This window comes from Crocuta crocuta, unplaced genomic scaffold, assembly GCF_008692635.1.
Source record: "Crocuta crocuta isolate KB4526 unplaced genomic scaffold, BGI_CrCroc_1.0 scaffold3, whole genome shotgun sequence".
Lineage (NCBI taxonomy): Eukaryota > Metazoa > Chordata > Mammalia > Carnivora > Hyaenidae > Crocuta > Crocuta crocuta.
In genome coordinates this window covers 667,839-684,391 of record NW_027529934.1, presented here as the reverse complement: position 1 = coordinate 684,391, position 16,553 = coordinate 667,839, and the positions used below count along the sequence as shown (strand labels likewise).

General features: G+C 40.7%; 1 protein-coding gene across 1 annotated transcript in view; it reads right to left on the bottom strand.

Moving 5' to 3' along the window:
• Nucleotides 1-8,421: 8,421 nt before the first annotated feature.
• HSD11B1 (hydroxysteroid 11-beta dehydrogenase 1) overlaps nt 8,422-16,553 on the bottom strand; it is a 28,924-nt gene continuing 20,792 nt past the window's right edge. Inside the window, exons 5-6 of the mRNA XM_077763148.1 lie at nt 11,355-11,498; nt 8,422-8,987 (exon numbers count right to left, since the gene is read on the bottom strand). Coding sequence (XP_077619274.1) covers nt 8,770-8,987; nt 11,355-11,498 — 362 coding nt within the window. The 3' untranslated portion in view covers nt 8,422-8,769. The remainder of the gene's footprint in view (nt 8,988-11,354; nt 11,499-16,553) is intronic.

Sequence of the window (16,553 nt, the reverse complement as noted above, 5' to 3'; positions counted from 1 at the left end):
ACAAGTAAGTTTAATATTTTTCACATTCCCTTCCAGTCTGTCTTTCTTTCTTTCTTTCTTCCTTTCTTCCTTTCTTCCTTTCTTCCTTTCTTCCTTTCTTCCTTTCTTTCTTATTTTCTTTCTTTCTTCCTTCCTTTTTTTACATATTTTAAGTGTAAGGAACCTAGTATTTTGTGTTTGTTTTTCCACTTGATACTACATTATAATTTTTTTAGATTTTTACTTTTTTTTGTTTTTTTACCTTTTAGTATCATCATGGCCTTTCATAATGTTGATGTACCACAATCTCTTCAATAATTTCCTTATTATTGAACAGTAGCTGTGTCTACCTAACATTGCTCAAGATAATTATTAACCACTGGCAAATACAATTTAATAGCCATAAGAAAAATGAACAAGTTATAATAATTTTCTGTAATCGCAATAATTAATTCAGAGCTGTGATAACTTTCAACTTTATAACATGATTACTTTGTATATCAGTCCTGTCACCTACTCTTTAGGGCTGTTGCTCACTCTGAAGCATACTGCCTGAGTGGTAGCCTGGGTCAGTAGATCAGCAGGAGCACTCAGAAAGTAGGGCTACCTGGGTTGGAAGCCTGGCTTTGCCATTTACTTCCTATTTCAGTTTAATAAATTGTTTAATGTCTTTGCATCTCAGTTTCCTCCTCTGCAAGATGGCAATAACCTGGGGTGCCTGGGTGGCTCAGCTGGCTAAGCTTCTGACTTTGGCTCAGGTCATGATCCCCGCCCCCCCACCCCGCATTCATGGGTTCAAGCCCTGCTTTGGGCTCTGTGCTGACACCTCTGACCCGGAGCCTACTTTGAATTCTTTGTCTTCCTCTCTCTCTGCCCCTCCCCTCTCAAAAATAAACAAACAATTTAAAAAGATGTAAGATGGCAATAATGATAATACCTACTCTACATGATTAATTTTAGGGCTATATGATATTGTAACACACTCAATAAATTCCAGATCTCACTGTTGTTATAGTAACATCTGCAATTTGGAGCGTCTGCTCTTGTGATTTATTAATGGTTATGATGGAATAGATCCTCAGTCAGACGTGCAGCTGTAAGAAAATGAAGTAATGTCAGTGCATCTGTGTTTTATCTGATATAATTTCATAAGTATATCCATAGTTTAAAAAATATTCAAAATCACCACTTTGAAAGATTAATAAACATAAGGATCTTTGTCCATGGAATGATGGCAGAAGTTAAAATATGTAAGTTTTTAAACTCACCCAACTCAACTGACCAAGTTCTTTTACAAACGTGTATTGTACAACTCTTTAAACTCATTCAAGTCAAGTCAACTGACCAAGTTCTTTTACAAACGTGTATCATACAACTCTATATGGAAGAAAAATAGTTGAGGTGCCTCACAGTGTTCCCTCAAATAAGTGTCTTGTGGGCCATTTAACTTTTATTTTCTATCAGACCAAACCAAATGTGTTCCAAATAAATACTGGGAACACAATTGCACCTACCTCACAGGACAGTTTTAGGGATTAAATGAGTGACTGTTCATTCAGTGGAATAGTGCCTGAACATGGTTTAAGTCCTATGCTTGCTAATAAAGTGAAGTAAAAAAAAAAACTAATCATCCCAAGTACTGAGACACTTCTTAGTGTTTGCTTGATGTAACTGATTATTTGTTTCATATGGAGACTATATGGAGGAATTTATTTTTATTTATATGGAGATTTTCATCATTCTAATTTTTAACTTTTACAAATAGTACTACAAATGAGCGCCTTTGTTCAGGTAATTACATGTTTTTCTTCTTTTGAAATATTTCCTTTAGGATAAAATCCAGGAGTGGGTATGCTGGAGCAGTTTCAAGAAGAAGCAGGTTAGTTCTGATGAGGAAGTTTTGCAGGAAGTGGGCAGGAAGCTATAGAGCTAGGGTTTGGGCATTGCTGGAGATGCCCAAATAAATTAATAAGATTAATTTATTTATTTAATAAATAAATTAATAAATAATTAATTTTATTATAATAAATAATAAATAAATAATAAATAAATAAATAAATAAATTTATTTATTTATTTATTTATTTATAGCTTATTTATTAAAGAGAAAATTCCAAGGTCAGAACTGCTGAGAGGTGGAGGGCTCTCCCAACAGCCTGAGGTGCTGCCAGGCATCTGTAGAGAGGCAAAAACAGGATGGTGTGGGGAAGAGAATAATGGGCTGGGATCTGATGAAGTCACTTTTAAGTCCATCTATCTGTCTTCTTTGAGATGAAAAGTTGTTTTGTCCCCATATTAACCGTTTCCCAGTATTAGGGTCTAGGAGTCCTTTATTTCTCAAACATTAATCAATACCGGATACACACCAAGATCTGTGTTCAGAATTAGGGATGCAACAATGTGAAAATAAAATAAATACCTTCAAGTAATTACATAAGACAATTTTATCTTTATTTATTTATTTATTTATTTATAGCTTATTTATTAAAGAGAAAATTCCAAGCAGGCCCTACACGGTCAGTGCAGAGCAAAACATGGGGCTTGAACACACGAGACACCGAGGCACCCCTCATAAGACAATCTTAAAGGTAAATTCAAAGCATAGTGAACTGAAGTGATGGACAGATACAGAAAATTATAGAGGTATGGGGTGCCTGACTGGCTGGCTCAGTTGGTAGAGCATGTGACTCTTGATCTTAGGGTTGTGAGTTCAAGCCCCATATGGGTGTGGAGCCTACTTAAAATAAAGATAGCAAGGAAGGAAGGGAAAAAGAAAGAGAACAAAAAAGCAAGAAAATTATGGAAAGAAAGAAAGTTAGGGACATGGGATAGGAGTGGGAAAGCACTCATTCCTGCATTGAGGATAGATAGGCCTTGGTAGAAGCGAAGACACTTTTCCTAGAAGAGGTAATGGCAGAGTGGAGTCTTGAAGGATGAGTAGGAGTTATGCTGACAATAGGGAGAGTGAAGAGCATTCTGGGCAGAAGAGATAGCATGGGGCTAAAGGGCCTGGTGGGAATACGGGGCGCCTGAGTGGCTCAGTTGGTTGAGCATCCGACTTCGGCTCAGGTCATGATCTCATGGTCCGTGGGTTCGGGCCCCGCATTGGGCTCTGTGCTGACAGCTAGCTTGGAGTCTGGAACCTGCTTCATATTCTGTGTCTCCCTCTCTCTCTGACCCTCCCCTGCTCACACTGTCTCTATCTCTCTCTCAAAAAAATAAATAAAACTTAAAAAAAAAAAAAAAGGCCTGGTGGGAATAGAAGGGTGCCTTCAGAGGACCAGCAGTTCCTTGTTCTCAGGGAATCAAAAGCAGGACAGGTGGCCTGAGATGTGGCTATGGAGGTAGCCAAGGTCCTTGGACACCGCTTTAAAGAGTTTGGATTTTCTTCGTACCATTATATTCAAGGATGGCTTTGGATATATGCTAGCTTCCACTGGCAGCCAAGAATCGGCCTTGATTTACCTGTACCCTGACATTTCTTTCCCGGTGAGGCTCACAGCACCTAGCTGGTAAGGGTGACCACTAGCTGTCGCTATCGAACAGATCTAGCCAAAAGCCAATGGTGTAGATGGCGGGAGTCCCACCCAGCCTCCTGTAAGGTCTGTGTAACCGCCCCGAAGCAGTGATTCAGGGAAGGCACGCTGTGAGGAGGTGGTGGTAGCTCTTGTCGGACCCGGCGCCACCTGGGGGAAAGAAATTGTGGTGAAGGGCGGTACACCACTACCTGTCAGTCACTGGGTGGCGCTGCCACCCTGGCGGCAAAAATGCAGGCTTGTGAAAAGGAAAAGCCTGGTTAGCTCTTTGGTCTTGGGGTGGGGGAGCTTTTCAAGCCCTCTGTTACCCTGAGTTCAGGGTGCCACATGACTGTTCAAGGACAGTGTGAGGGAGGTTCCAAAGCATGTCAACCCAACAGCCCCAGGGCAGCCAATTATAGCACGGAGAGACCCTAACACCTTTGGCTGCCTGGTCTTTCAGACCTAAGCTCTTGTCAGTGTGGGTCTTTTGAAACCCCCTGGTTCCTGATCATACGACCTATCATACGACAAGCCCAACAGAACCTGTCTTTGGCTTCTTTTTCTTTATCCTGTTTCCCAGAAATTCCTATCTCCAAAGCCTCCCCAACTGAAGCAGTTTCTTCATCTGGCACTTTCCTATTTTTTAAGAACTCCTTTTCGCACCCTCCCTTCTCTGGCTTTACCTTTTGTTCTAGGTTCTCGTCCTCACCCCAAGTGCTCTGGATCTGTGCAGACTTTTGCTTCTCCTGACTTTTTGACTGTAGGCACTGGGGTTTTAAGTCCTGTTTTACTTTTTTGACAATTCTCTTTTTTTCTCATCTGCCTTTCTTTTCACATTTGCCCCGTGAAATGTGGGGCATTTCCTTAAATGCCCTCCTCCTCCTCCCTCCTCCTTAAAAACTAGAGAATTTAGACACATTCTAAGTCTAACTAGCAAACGTAAGACTAACAACTAGAGAAGTTAGGTTAAGAATTGCTGACGGGGGAAGATCTAGTATGTAAGGGATATCCTGATTTTCCTGAGCGGTCTCCATGAACTGCTGACTGTCCGGGGGGGTGGGGTGGACAGGGGTGCTGAGGTGGTAACAGTGAAGCAGAGCTGCTAGAGACATCGTGGGACACAATGAGCACTGTATCAAGGAGGCCAATACGTTTTTCTGCTCCCATAATACTGCAAATTACTTTAGTTTCCATATTTTCCTGGAGAAATTAAGGGATGCTTTTGAGACTTGATTAGCATATGTTCCCCAGTGCTATAGGCAGGGCACTGATAAATAAGAATATGGGTCCTTGACAAATTCTCCGGACAGCAGACAGTGGGAGGTGGTGGGAGGGATAGATTCTACCGTATATGTGACTCCCTGAGAGGGGAACAGGGGCTCCCCAGGAGCCACAGGTGCCTGCTGATGCTCTAACCAACAGCTGGCTAGAAGCATAACATATGCTGACTTCTTTCTCTAACACAGCTCGAGAGCCATGGTCTCCAGCATGTCAGAGGAACTGCTGGATGTGAGGAGGTGTTCAAATTTCTATTTATGTTTTATCTTATCTTTCGAAAATTTGGTTTTTTATATGTTTTATGTTAGTAAATACTACATGTATATATTATGTAATGGTAACTATGTATCTGTTAGAAACATACACGCCTAATCATTTTTTAATAATAAAGTATGTGATCAAAAGGTATGATGACCACTGCTCTGGAGAATCTTTGAAGCCATGGACTCTGGGGGTGGGTCTGAGATGCTGGCACAGAGCAGTCCAGCCAAGGAGAAAGGCCCAGGCTATGTGGACAGATGTGGTGGTGAGGTGGAGTTAATTGTCCCTGAGAGGGAACTCTCCAGGAACAACAGATGGGATGAACCAATGTGAGTCACTCCTCTGGGGTCACCTCAGGGCTCCCTGCTACCTCTCTTCTAGGGTCTTTCATTACACTCTTTACTGTGGAGAGAGGATCATAGTTTTTCAAAGTGAAGTTTGGAGAAGATGTTCTTCGGCATGGAGGGAGCTGGAACTCATGAGACCTTGCAGATGGTCAGTGGGACTGGATCCTGTCACCATGGTTAGGAACCTGGCATCTTAGGAACCATGTCCTTCTTCTCTGACTGTAGGTTTCTTTGTTTCTTTCATAATTTATGTTTGTGACAAACACTTCAGGGTGCCTAACAGAACCCCAGTTTTGTTTGGGGTGAGAATGTGCTCAGCTAAAAGCTCCCTGTCTCAGCCTCTCTTGAAGGGAGAAGTGGTCACATGACATGACTCTAGCCCACAGTATGGGAGCTGAAGTCCTGGATGGGGCTTCCCAGTTTGCTCTTTATCAGGACTCAGATTCAGCTAGTCTGCTTCTGCTGCCCTTTACCTTCCTCTTTTCCTTTCCTGAAACCCAGCACGGAGCTGAAGTAGAGCAGGTGTCTTGCCCCCACAGTCACAAGGAGGAGGGAGGGTGGTTAGTTGAGTGGAGGAAAGACAGAAGGAACCCAGCTCCTGTAAGCCCTGGTCTGTCCCTCCTAGACTTTTGGTTATGAGTGGAAAAGTAATTTCTACTTGATTGAGCCACTGTCAGTGGGTTTTTCTGTTACTCCCATCGGAGTTCAGTGCTGGCAGACATGAAGGTCATCTTTGGGACTCACACAAAGGCTGTTGACTTCACGCAAAGTCAACATGAACTTGAGTTCAAAAATGTGAGCATCCTTTGTCTTTGGGAGCTCTTGTTCCCCCACCCTCTCCAGCAGTGGTGGAAACAAACTGTCCTGTTACTTTCAAGGCCTTGGAGGAGGAGAGAGGCATTGAGCTGGGCCTTTAAAAATAACTAATTCTGTCAAGAATGTGGAAGGTGAAAGTCAGGGTGGTTGCTGGAGCAGGCTGTACAGGTTTGAGAGAACTGATGATGATGATGTGTTCCTCTTCTATTATACATTCAGTGAGATGACCTCGTGGCTTAAAAAAATCGACTACGCTGAGAGTATTTACATCAAGGAAGCAGGCAAAAAAAAAGGGGGGGGGGCAGGCAAATGTTTTGAATCAGGGATTTCTTTTCTTTTTCTTTCTCTCTCTTTTCCTGGGCTGCCAGTTGTTAAACATTTGCCAACACACCCTTGGAAAGACCAAAGGTTTAGTTTATTAGTTGCATAAATATTGTTACATAGCTTCTCTTGTTTTCCCCAGGCTATAACTCAGCAGAATTAGAGAGCAGCTGATTTACATGAAACATGGGGTGTAGTCTTAATGTGTCTTTGGACCTAAGGAGAATCCTCAAAGTTCAGGCTGAAGGCAAGACTAATTTTAAGCTGACTCCAGCTGTACATTTATCATTTGATCACGCTCCTGTCTCGACATTGACCTCCTCTCTTCCTAATCAGCCTGCTACCCTCAATCTATCGCAAACCTGGCTTCTTGCCCCGTTTGTGTCACCTGAAGAAGCCTCTGGCTCTGGGACTGGCATGACAGTGTATCACTTGCATCCAGACACTTAATGATCTTCTCTGATTCAGCCCAGGTCTGCATGTGTGCACGTGTATGCTGCTGTATGGTCAGAAATTTGACTTCACATTTCGGGTCTATTTTCTTGCACATAGGTGCAGTCAGGTCTTTGCTGTTCCCTTACACTGAGCAGATGTGGGAAGACTCTCTTTCTAAGAAAAGCTCAGCCATATCCACCCTCAGATCTAGTTCCTTGTCCATGTGGCTGGCAGGCTCAATGGGTTCTAGTCTATTCTGCTGCCTGGTCATTTAGATGAAGAGATAAGAAAGGGAAATTTCCCCTGTGCTTACAAGTCTTGTGTCCTAGCATTACTTATCATGGATGTTGAGTTCATGCTGGATATATCCCATCTGTCACTCTAGGACATTCTCCATCCTTTCCTACCCTGCTCTGTGCATGAGGAAGGCTGTGTGGTTATATCATATGTTGCTTCCATAGCTAATAGAAAATGTTAGCAAGAAATCAGAGGGAGGGAAGAGAGTGAAGAAGGGGTGTTTGTTCCTCCAGATCCTTTGTGTATGGTTCTGGGTGCACTGGTGGCATTCCTTAACTGAATATCATAGCTCCTGTTCTGTGATGCTCTCCAAACAGTTTCTATCTCTGGGTTCTTCTAACAGTTCTCTCTTCTTGTCCCTAAGGTGGGACTAGCCCTGAGATACTACTTGTTCCCTTGTGATTGCCCTGTAGCCTTGTCCACACATTTGTCAATAATTTCCTTTTTATTAAAATCTACTAAAATTGGGGGCTCCTGGGTTGCTCAGTTGGTTAAACATCTGACTCTTGGTCTCAGCTCAGGTCTTGATCTCAGGGTCATGAGTTCAAACCCCATATTGGGGTCTGTGCTGGATGTGAGGCTTACTTTAAAAAATAAAGTCCACTAAAATTATCTAATTGGCTATCTCTTACCTGTTGGAGACCTAACCAATATAGGGTTTTGCCGAGTTATTAATATTAGCTGATTTCTGTTTACCATCTGGTACTACTCAGGTGATGCCTGGCAAATGTTTGATAAATATTTGTTGAATTAATAAATGATTAAATGTGTGAGTGGCAGGATCAAACTTCACTTCCTTCCCTCCAGACTTCTAAAACACAGTTGAGGGTTCACACGTAAAGTGTAGACACTTGATGCAGTCTGAGAGCAATAAAGTGTGTTGGTTCTGTGGCTCAAGTTTCCAGGGACTTCCACTTCCATGGGTATGCCCTGGTGATTTATACCCACCCAAGTTTCCTCCTTTCCAGAGGAGCAATATAAAATAATATAAAGAATATCTGAAATATACAATATAGTATGGACATGATGTCCATTAAATGACGAGTAAGGTGATTTCTTCAACTCAAGAACAGAGAAAAGGGTCAGGCCACAAGATAAGATATGAACACTGAAAAGTTTCACTTGTATAGGTTTTAAAGGAACCATACCAAATGAACCTACAGCTACAAATTATGAATTTATAAAGTGGATATGACCTTTATTATAATTAATATTGTATTAATTATTATAATATTATTACACATGAGGTAAACTTGATAGAACTACCTTTTAATTATACCTACGGTTATCGATTTCATGACTGCAGGTTGTGATGGCTCATGACATTCATTATAATTACATTTCCACTGTGCAAGTGTTAGAGGACTCCTTCAAACTGTGAGGTGTGATGTATGACTTGTAACTCTCTGGGGACCCTCACTTATGTCTCCAGGGAGATGCCTTCATGGATGGAGCTCTGATAAATATCAGTAAGAACGGGCCCAAGCTCCCTTACCATGCTCCACCTTCAGGAAGTGCTTAGTTGATTATAAATTTGTTCAAACTATAACTTCTTAAGAAGAAGAATTCCTGGATCTTTCTCCCTGGATTTCCCAGCAGGATCGCTGTCCAGACTGTGTTGTCATAGTACACTTCCTCTTGGCGCAGTACTCCCCCTTTGATGATCTCCAGGGCACATTCTTCCTTTGGAGATGCGTCTATGTTGAGTATCCCAGAAACGGCCTTCATGGCTGTGTCTGTAGAATGACAAGAGAAGAGTGGGGTTGTCCAAGACTAGAAGTCTGCATGATGGAAAGTCTGCAGACAGCCACACTTTGCCGTTAGGGACTGTTGGCCAGGGCTTGCTCTACAGGGTCCCACAGGCCCTATCAGAAGACTGGGTATGTATGTGTAGGGCCTGCTGGGCAAAGAGAGGCTTAGAGTTAATGTGGGCCCTGTTTCCTGGATGAAGATTTGGGGGGAGGGACAGTTAGAAGTGATTAATTGAGAGATTTAAATCATGCCTCTCTCTTGGGTGTTTCGGTTGGGGTGAGGGAGTGATAAGGGGTAGTAGAATGAGGATAGAAGTTATATCAAGACTCAGTAGCTCATGGGAAGTGTCACTGGGCAAAGCAGAGTGCTATATGAGAACACTTTACTAACTTGTAAAAGGAAGAGATGGACAAGAATCCAGGCCTTTGCTTTCTGTCCACACTAGCCACTTGCATTTGGAAGGAAAGTTACCTTATCTCTTCTAAATTTATACCCATCCTGCACAGTTTCTTTCTCTCTTTCTATCCTTGTTTCCCTGTGTGTCTTAATCTCTCTTGTTATGTAACTACTACTCAATTTACTCAATTAGTCTTTTTTTAAATTTTTAAATTTTTATTTTTTATTAAATTTTTTTTTAAAGCTTACTTATTTCTGAGAGAGAGAGAGACAGCATGATCAGGGGAGGGTCAGAGAGAGAGGGAGATACAGAATCTGAAGCAGGCTTCAGGCTCTGAGCTAGCTGTTAATACAGAGTCTGACACGGGGCTCAAGCCCATGATCCGCGAGATCATGACCTGAGCTGAAGTCGGATGCTCAAATGACTGAGCCACCCAGGCGCCCTTACTCAATTAGTCTTTTTTAAAAAAGCTTATTTATTTTGAGGGAGAAAGAGAGGGAGAGAGAGTGTGAACGGGAGAAGGGCAGAGAGAGAGGGAGAGAGAGAATGCCAAGAAGGCTGCTCCGCAGTGTCCATGACCCACAAACCATGAGACCCATGTGGGGCTCAAATCCACAAACCATGGGATCATGACCTGAGCCTAAATCAAGATTCAGGCACTTGACCAACTAACCTGCCCAGATGCCCCTCAGTTACTCTATAAATAAAGTTTTCTTATTGTACCTATTCTAGATAAATTTCCATTTGTGCTTACAGAAGAGTTGTAAAAACTGCTCAGAGTACTCCCTTATATCCTTCACCTTGATTCCCTAATTATAACGTCACACGTAACCTCTGTACAATTGTCAAGGTACAATATAATTGGGACAATTTAACTAACTAAAAATACAGACCTTGTTTTTTCCCTAATGTCCTTTTCATGTTCCAGGATCTTAGCTAGGATTACACTTAGTATTAATTTATTCTTATTTTCTCTCCAAACCGTGACAGTTCTTCATTCTTTCTTTGTCCCTCATGGCTTTGATACTTTTGAAGAATATTTATCATTTTATTGAATGTCCCTCAACGTGGGTTTGTCCATTTTTTTCTCTTTTTTAAAAAAGATTTTATTTTTAAGTAATCTCTACACCCACCATGGGGCTCAAATTTACAACCCCCAGATTAAGTTCACATGCTCTACTGACTGAGATAGCCAATGCCTCTGTCCATTTTTCTCTTATGATTGGAGTAAGGTTATGCATTTTTGGCAAGAATATTACAAAAATGATGCTGTATCTTTCCCAGTGCTTCACATCAAAGGGTTCATGAGTGGTGCCTGTCTGGCTTAGTCAATAGAGCATGAGACTCTTGATCATGGGGTTGTTCAGTTTGAGCCCCCCACTGGATGTGGAGATTACTTATTTTAAAAAAAGGTTGGGGCACCTGGGTGGCTCAGTCAGTTGAGTGTCTGACTTCATCTCAGGTCATGGTTTCATGGTTTGTGAGTTTGAACTCTGCATTGGGCTTGCTCTGTCAGCACAGATCCTGCTTCAGATCCTCTCTCTCCCTCTCTCTGCCCCTCCCCTGCTTGTGCTCTTTCTCTCTCAAGAAGGTTTCATGATATTGATATATCTTATTACTAGTAATGTTGTTAAGAATAACAAACTTGTATTTGATAAGCTTCAAATGGGAAAGCAATGGCCATTGAGTGTCCCTGAGGATGTAAAGTGTTAAGAATAGGGTCATGTGATGAGTCTGTTGTCACTCAGCATACTTGGTGGTCAGAATGGAAAGAAGAGTCAAAGAATAGTCAGAGGCTCCACTAGTGACAGAAGTGCTTCATTACATGGAGACCAGTGCTTTTACTGGTTTTTAGTGCATTACACATGAGTCAAGGAGTTTAGCATCTTCTTTACCCACAATGATAAGGCAGGCAATCATCTGCCAGCTGTTTAATCCACTCTCTTCAACTTACCTGTGTTTATGAGGCCGAGGATACAGAGAGTGATCGACACATTGATCTTGGCCAGTGAATATTCCATCCTGATGGAGGAGAAAAACCCATCCAGGGCAAACTTGCTTGCAGAATAGGGCGCAATAAGTGGACTAGCCATTTTCCCTAAATAATAAGGAAATGGGTTAAGAAGGTGACCCATTTTAGCTTCTTCTGAGATGATCTTTGTTGCATCTGTAGTAGGATTTGTAACCCCTGTGGAGTCCTTTTACCCTTTGAGGCATAGGTTCTCTCTACTCCCTATAGAGATTATCATGCTGTGTTGGATTTCTGAAAGAAAAAAAAAAAAGATTTTTAAGGTATCAAAGAAACTTCCCTTGAAGAGTCTGGAGTGAGAGATGAGATGGGCTGAAGGAAAACCTTCACTGAAGAGAGATTGGTTTGATATTAATAGGGATGGTAAATAAGTAGGGCTACAAAACAGCCAGGTGATCTCACAGCTGTTACCTCTGACTCAAGAGAGCTGAGATCCAAGGGTTTAGCAAGAGCTCTCTGCCAATACAGGAACCTGCCATTGATTTACCTTCTATACAAGGGAAATAAAAACCCCTGTTTTTCCTTTTCTCCTTAAAACTACTATTCTTACTTTCATCATCTTGGTTAATTCTCAGTCCAGTTATTGGGAGGACATGTGGACGTATGCCTAATAGGGTAACCTATTCATTATACCCAGTCCAAGAGGAGGGATTAGAAGTGGCCTGAGATCTTAGATTCATTGCTTACCAAAGAGTTATAACAGCCACTTTGATATTGCTGTCTGCTAATTCTACAATAGGAATCATATAAGGATTGATCTCCACTGATTGCCTTTCCTCCTGAGTATCAGTCATATTTCCTATTCTTGTATGTGGAGTAGTTTTGGAATGTATTCTTGATATTGTGAATAATACATTGTAGAATCTCTGGATTCTGTCATATTCCTCCAAAGAGTATTGAGTTTTGGGGTTTTTTTAGGTGGGCATTTAACTTGCCTGAAATCTAGTGTCTCTTGTAGTAAGTTCCAGCTAAAATCTCTGTTGAATTATTTAATCATAATTGGGTTCCTTGGTAACTACACCGCCCATGAGTAATTCAGGGGACAAACAGATTTTGGAAGAGTTTACATATAGGATGTAATTACTAGTAATGTTGTTAAGAATAACAAACTTGTATTTGTTATCCCCCTCCACTTTCTGGATGCTACAGGAACCCTAAACTCTTCTTACTAGTTCTTCAAGGTAGTAAGATGGCAGATGTCTATTCCAGATATAGCTTTGATTGTGGCCTGCCTTTAGGCATAAGCTATAAAATTGGGAAACTCATATAGTATCAGTTCCTCCTTTCAAGTGTCAATAACTCTCCAGTTTCTATCAGCTTTTGCTTTTTCTCTCCAGTGCTTTCAGTGGTTGTTTTCTATATTTTGTCCAAAGTTTGATCTGGGGAAGGCTTATCTATTAGGTACCACTCTGCCATTACTGGAATTGAAAACTCTATAAGTTCTCAAATGAAATTGCTTGCTAAATAAATGAAGAAAGAATGGCTCATTCAGTATGCTGGGAAAGTTGGTTAACTCATTGGAAAAAATTGTTGGTTCCTTATTCTATATCATATTAAAAAAATTCTAGTTGGAAAAGTATGGCAGATGTTGTTGTCTACCCAATATCCATTTCCCCCTTTTTAATCATCAAATTTGATTTTTCCAGGAGATCAGTGTGTTCAAATAAAAATATTTACTTCCTCAAGATTCCCTCGCTTTTTTTGTGTGTCTATGTGACCTAGTTCTTGCCAATGAGAAATCTAACAAATGGGGTCTCCAGGAAAGATATGGATTTCCTGATAAAATCTATGGATTCCTGTAGCATGCAGTTTTTACATTTTGCCTTCTCCTTTTGCTTTAAATGTACTTCAGATATGATGCCTAGAAATGCAGCAGTCATTTGTGAAATTGAGGAAAAGCTACATACTAAGGATTATAGACCAGAAACATGGAATGAGCTTGGATTCTTAAAGATCTAATAAGTCCACCAAACCAACCCTGAACTTATAACCTGAGAAAAAGGAACCCCCATTTAGTGTTAAGTGATTGTAAGTGGAGTTTTTGTTACATGTGTAGCAGAATGATCTTCTGACTGATAAAAAATAATTTAATCAGGAAAGAAAATAACATAGGTGAATATTTATCAGATCCTTGGTTATGAAAGATCATTCTAACTGCAAAGTAAAAAATATATGTGAAGGTAAAGAATATTTGATAATATAAAATGTAAAACTTCTGTATGTGAAAGCAATAACTGTAATAATATCAGTATAAAGGTAAAGTGTAAATGATAAGCTAGAAAAACAATTTGGAACATAGCACACAGACAAAAGCTTAATGTCTTCAATACAAATATCTTCAATTCTTTTTTTAAGATGCAATTTTATTTATTTACTTATTTATTTTGTGAGATAGGAGAGTGTGGAGGGGGGACAAGGGTGGGGAGGAGGAGAGTGAGAGAGAGAGAGAGAGAGAGAGAATGAATCTTAAGCAGACTCCATGCCCAGTGCAGAGCCCAATGCAGGACTTGACCTAATGACCATAAGATCATGACCTGAGCTGAAATCAAGAGTCAGGAGGCTTAACTGACTGAGCCACCCAGGCATCCCAAACTTCAATTCTTAATGTATTAAGTCTTAAAAAAAAACACAAGCAAATCTTTTTAGGGAACCACTCCAACTCCATTCTCAATCATGAGTTTTGGCTTGGAATGACTCTACAGTCAAGTTCCAGGAATGGGTGTGTGGTACAAGATGTCCATCCAGAGTATCTGATACCACTAGGTTGTTGACTAGTCTAGGACTGGACCAAAGACTCCATCAGTGCTGCAGAACACATTGTTGGTTGTGTAACCAAAATTTAGTTCCTCTTTCTTCCTCCGTAACAGAACCCCAGTTGAGTTCATGTTTCCACCTGTTGTAGAAACTGTTGGCATTCTCTCTATATATCTTTTGCTCTTCTTCTTTAGTAGTGTAATCTGTGATGTGTGTCTGGGCAAATAGTTATCTGGGATAAAGTCCACATTTCTCAGCCCTTTTCAGCCAGATGTTGCCAAATGACTTAAGTGCTGTCCAATGGGTTGTAAACAGAAATGTATCATGTGATTTCTGGGATATATCCTTAAAGAAAGAAATCAGTCCCTTCCTTTCATTCCTTCTTCCTTCCTGGTGCCTGAATCTGGTTATGATGGCTGTGGCTCCAGAACTATCTAGGATCATGAAGTGGAAGCCACATGTTGAGAACAGCAGAGCATTGAGAGAGGAGGGAAACTGGGTGACCATGGAGCCTCCATCCTAGCCCTACCTCCAGGTTACTGCCTACCTCCAAACTTGACTTACCTTTTAACTTATTTAATCTACTACTATTGTAAGTTTTCTGCATTAGAGATCTGAACCTAATTCTTACTGATAGTCCTTACTTTTATAATGCCCGTGTTCCAAAGGAAAGTTGATACTATTTCTAACTCTAGGGATGGGCTTATATAATTGATTTAATCCAATCTCCTTGCCCATAATTGATACAGGAACAGGCATTTGGCCAATTTTGTACCAATGTGACTTGAGGAGAACTTTGTTGGAGGGTCTGAGAAAATCCTTTATTTTTCTGGGAGAGTTTCTTAAAGTAGCATTTTGTTTCTCTTCTATTGGACATTTTTGTGCTTGGATATGGGGGCTAGAATTCCTACAGCTATCTTACTATCAGCCTGGGGATGAAGTCATACATGAAAGGAAGCAGAGCCAAGAGAATCATGGGGACATTGAACTTGAGCCAAGTCAACTGTGAAGCCCATCCTAAATCTGGACTTCCAGTTATGTCAAAAATGTTTCCTATTATTTAAGGTAAAAATAGACCCAAATTATTTCTTAGAGTAGCACAGTGGTTAAAAGTATTAGTTCGAAGTCAGATGACCTGGGTGTGAATCTCAAGTATGCCATTTCTTAGCTGTCATATGTGGATAACAATACTGCTAAGCTGAAATAATCCATGTAATATGCTTAGCACAAACTCTGGCACATAGAAAACATTTAGTAAATGTTATTGTTATTAGTATTCATGTTTCAAATTGGTGATAAAAGTAGGAGCTACTCAGAAGACTATGTTGGGATGAATAGCTAACTACTTGGAGAAAAGAAAAGTGCCCTTGGAATAAAAAAATTAAATTATATTGGACAGTATACGTGGAAGATGAAATAACAAAATATGGGTCAATGTATGATCTCAATGTATGATCTTAGAAGAGGAGAGGGGCAAAGGGAGAGAGAGAGAGAGAGAGAGAGAGAGAGAGAGAGAGAGGAGAGAGGATCTTAAGCAGGCTCCATATCCAGTGCAGAGCCTGATTCAGGGCTTGATCCCATGACCCTGAGTTCATGACCTGAGCTGAAATCAAGAGTCAGCCACTCAACTGACTGAGCCACCCAGGTGCCCCAAGAGCTAATTTTTAAAGCATGAAATCAAAGGTATACATTATGAAGGAATATATAAATAGGTTCAAATATATAAACTTGAAAAGGCTTCAGTGTTCTAGAAATGCTCACCATTGACTTCCTATACATATCACCTTCAAAAATATTTTGCCTTCTCTGGGGCACCTGGGTGGCTCAGTAGGTTAAGTGTTGGATTCTTGATTTTGGCTCAGGTCATGATTTCATGGTTCATGAGTTTGAGCCCCGCATTAGGCTCTGTACTCACAGTGAGGAGCCTGCTTGGGATTCTCTTTCTCCTTCTCTCTCTGCCCCTCCCCTGCTCTCTCTCTCTCCAACACACACACAAAAATAAATAAATAAACATTTATGTATTTTTAAAAAGGAAATAGCATTCCTAAATTTATTAAAAAAAAAAAAGATTTTGCCTTCCTTACCATGGGAGGTCAGGCCAGCGATAGCTAAAATACACAATCACTTGAACATACATTGTGGTGTCTCTCTCAAGAAACTGAAATAAGTGGTGAAAGGATTTTAGTGAGCTGCTGTTGGATTTTGAACTAAAAAGTCATATAAGATTGGGACTGGGGTAGGCATTTCCAGCCATGGAGAAGAATAAGCAAATAGACAAGCAGATATACAAAATAAATACAAAAGTTGGAGCTAAATGGGAACTAATATTTATGTAGCTCCTATGTGCTAAATAATGAGCTAGGCTCAAGG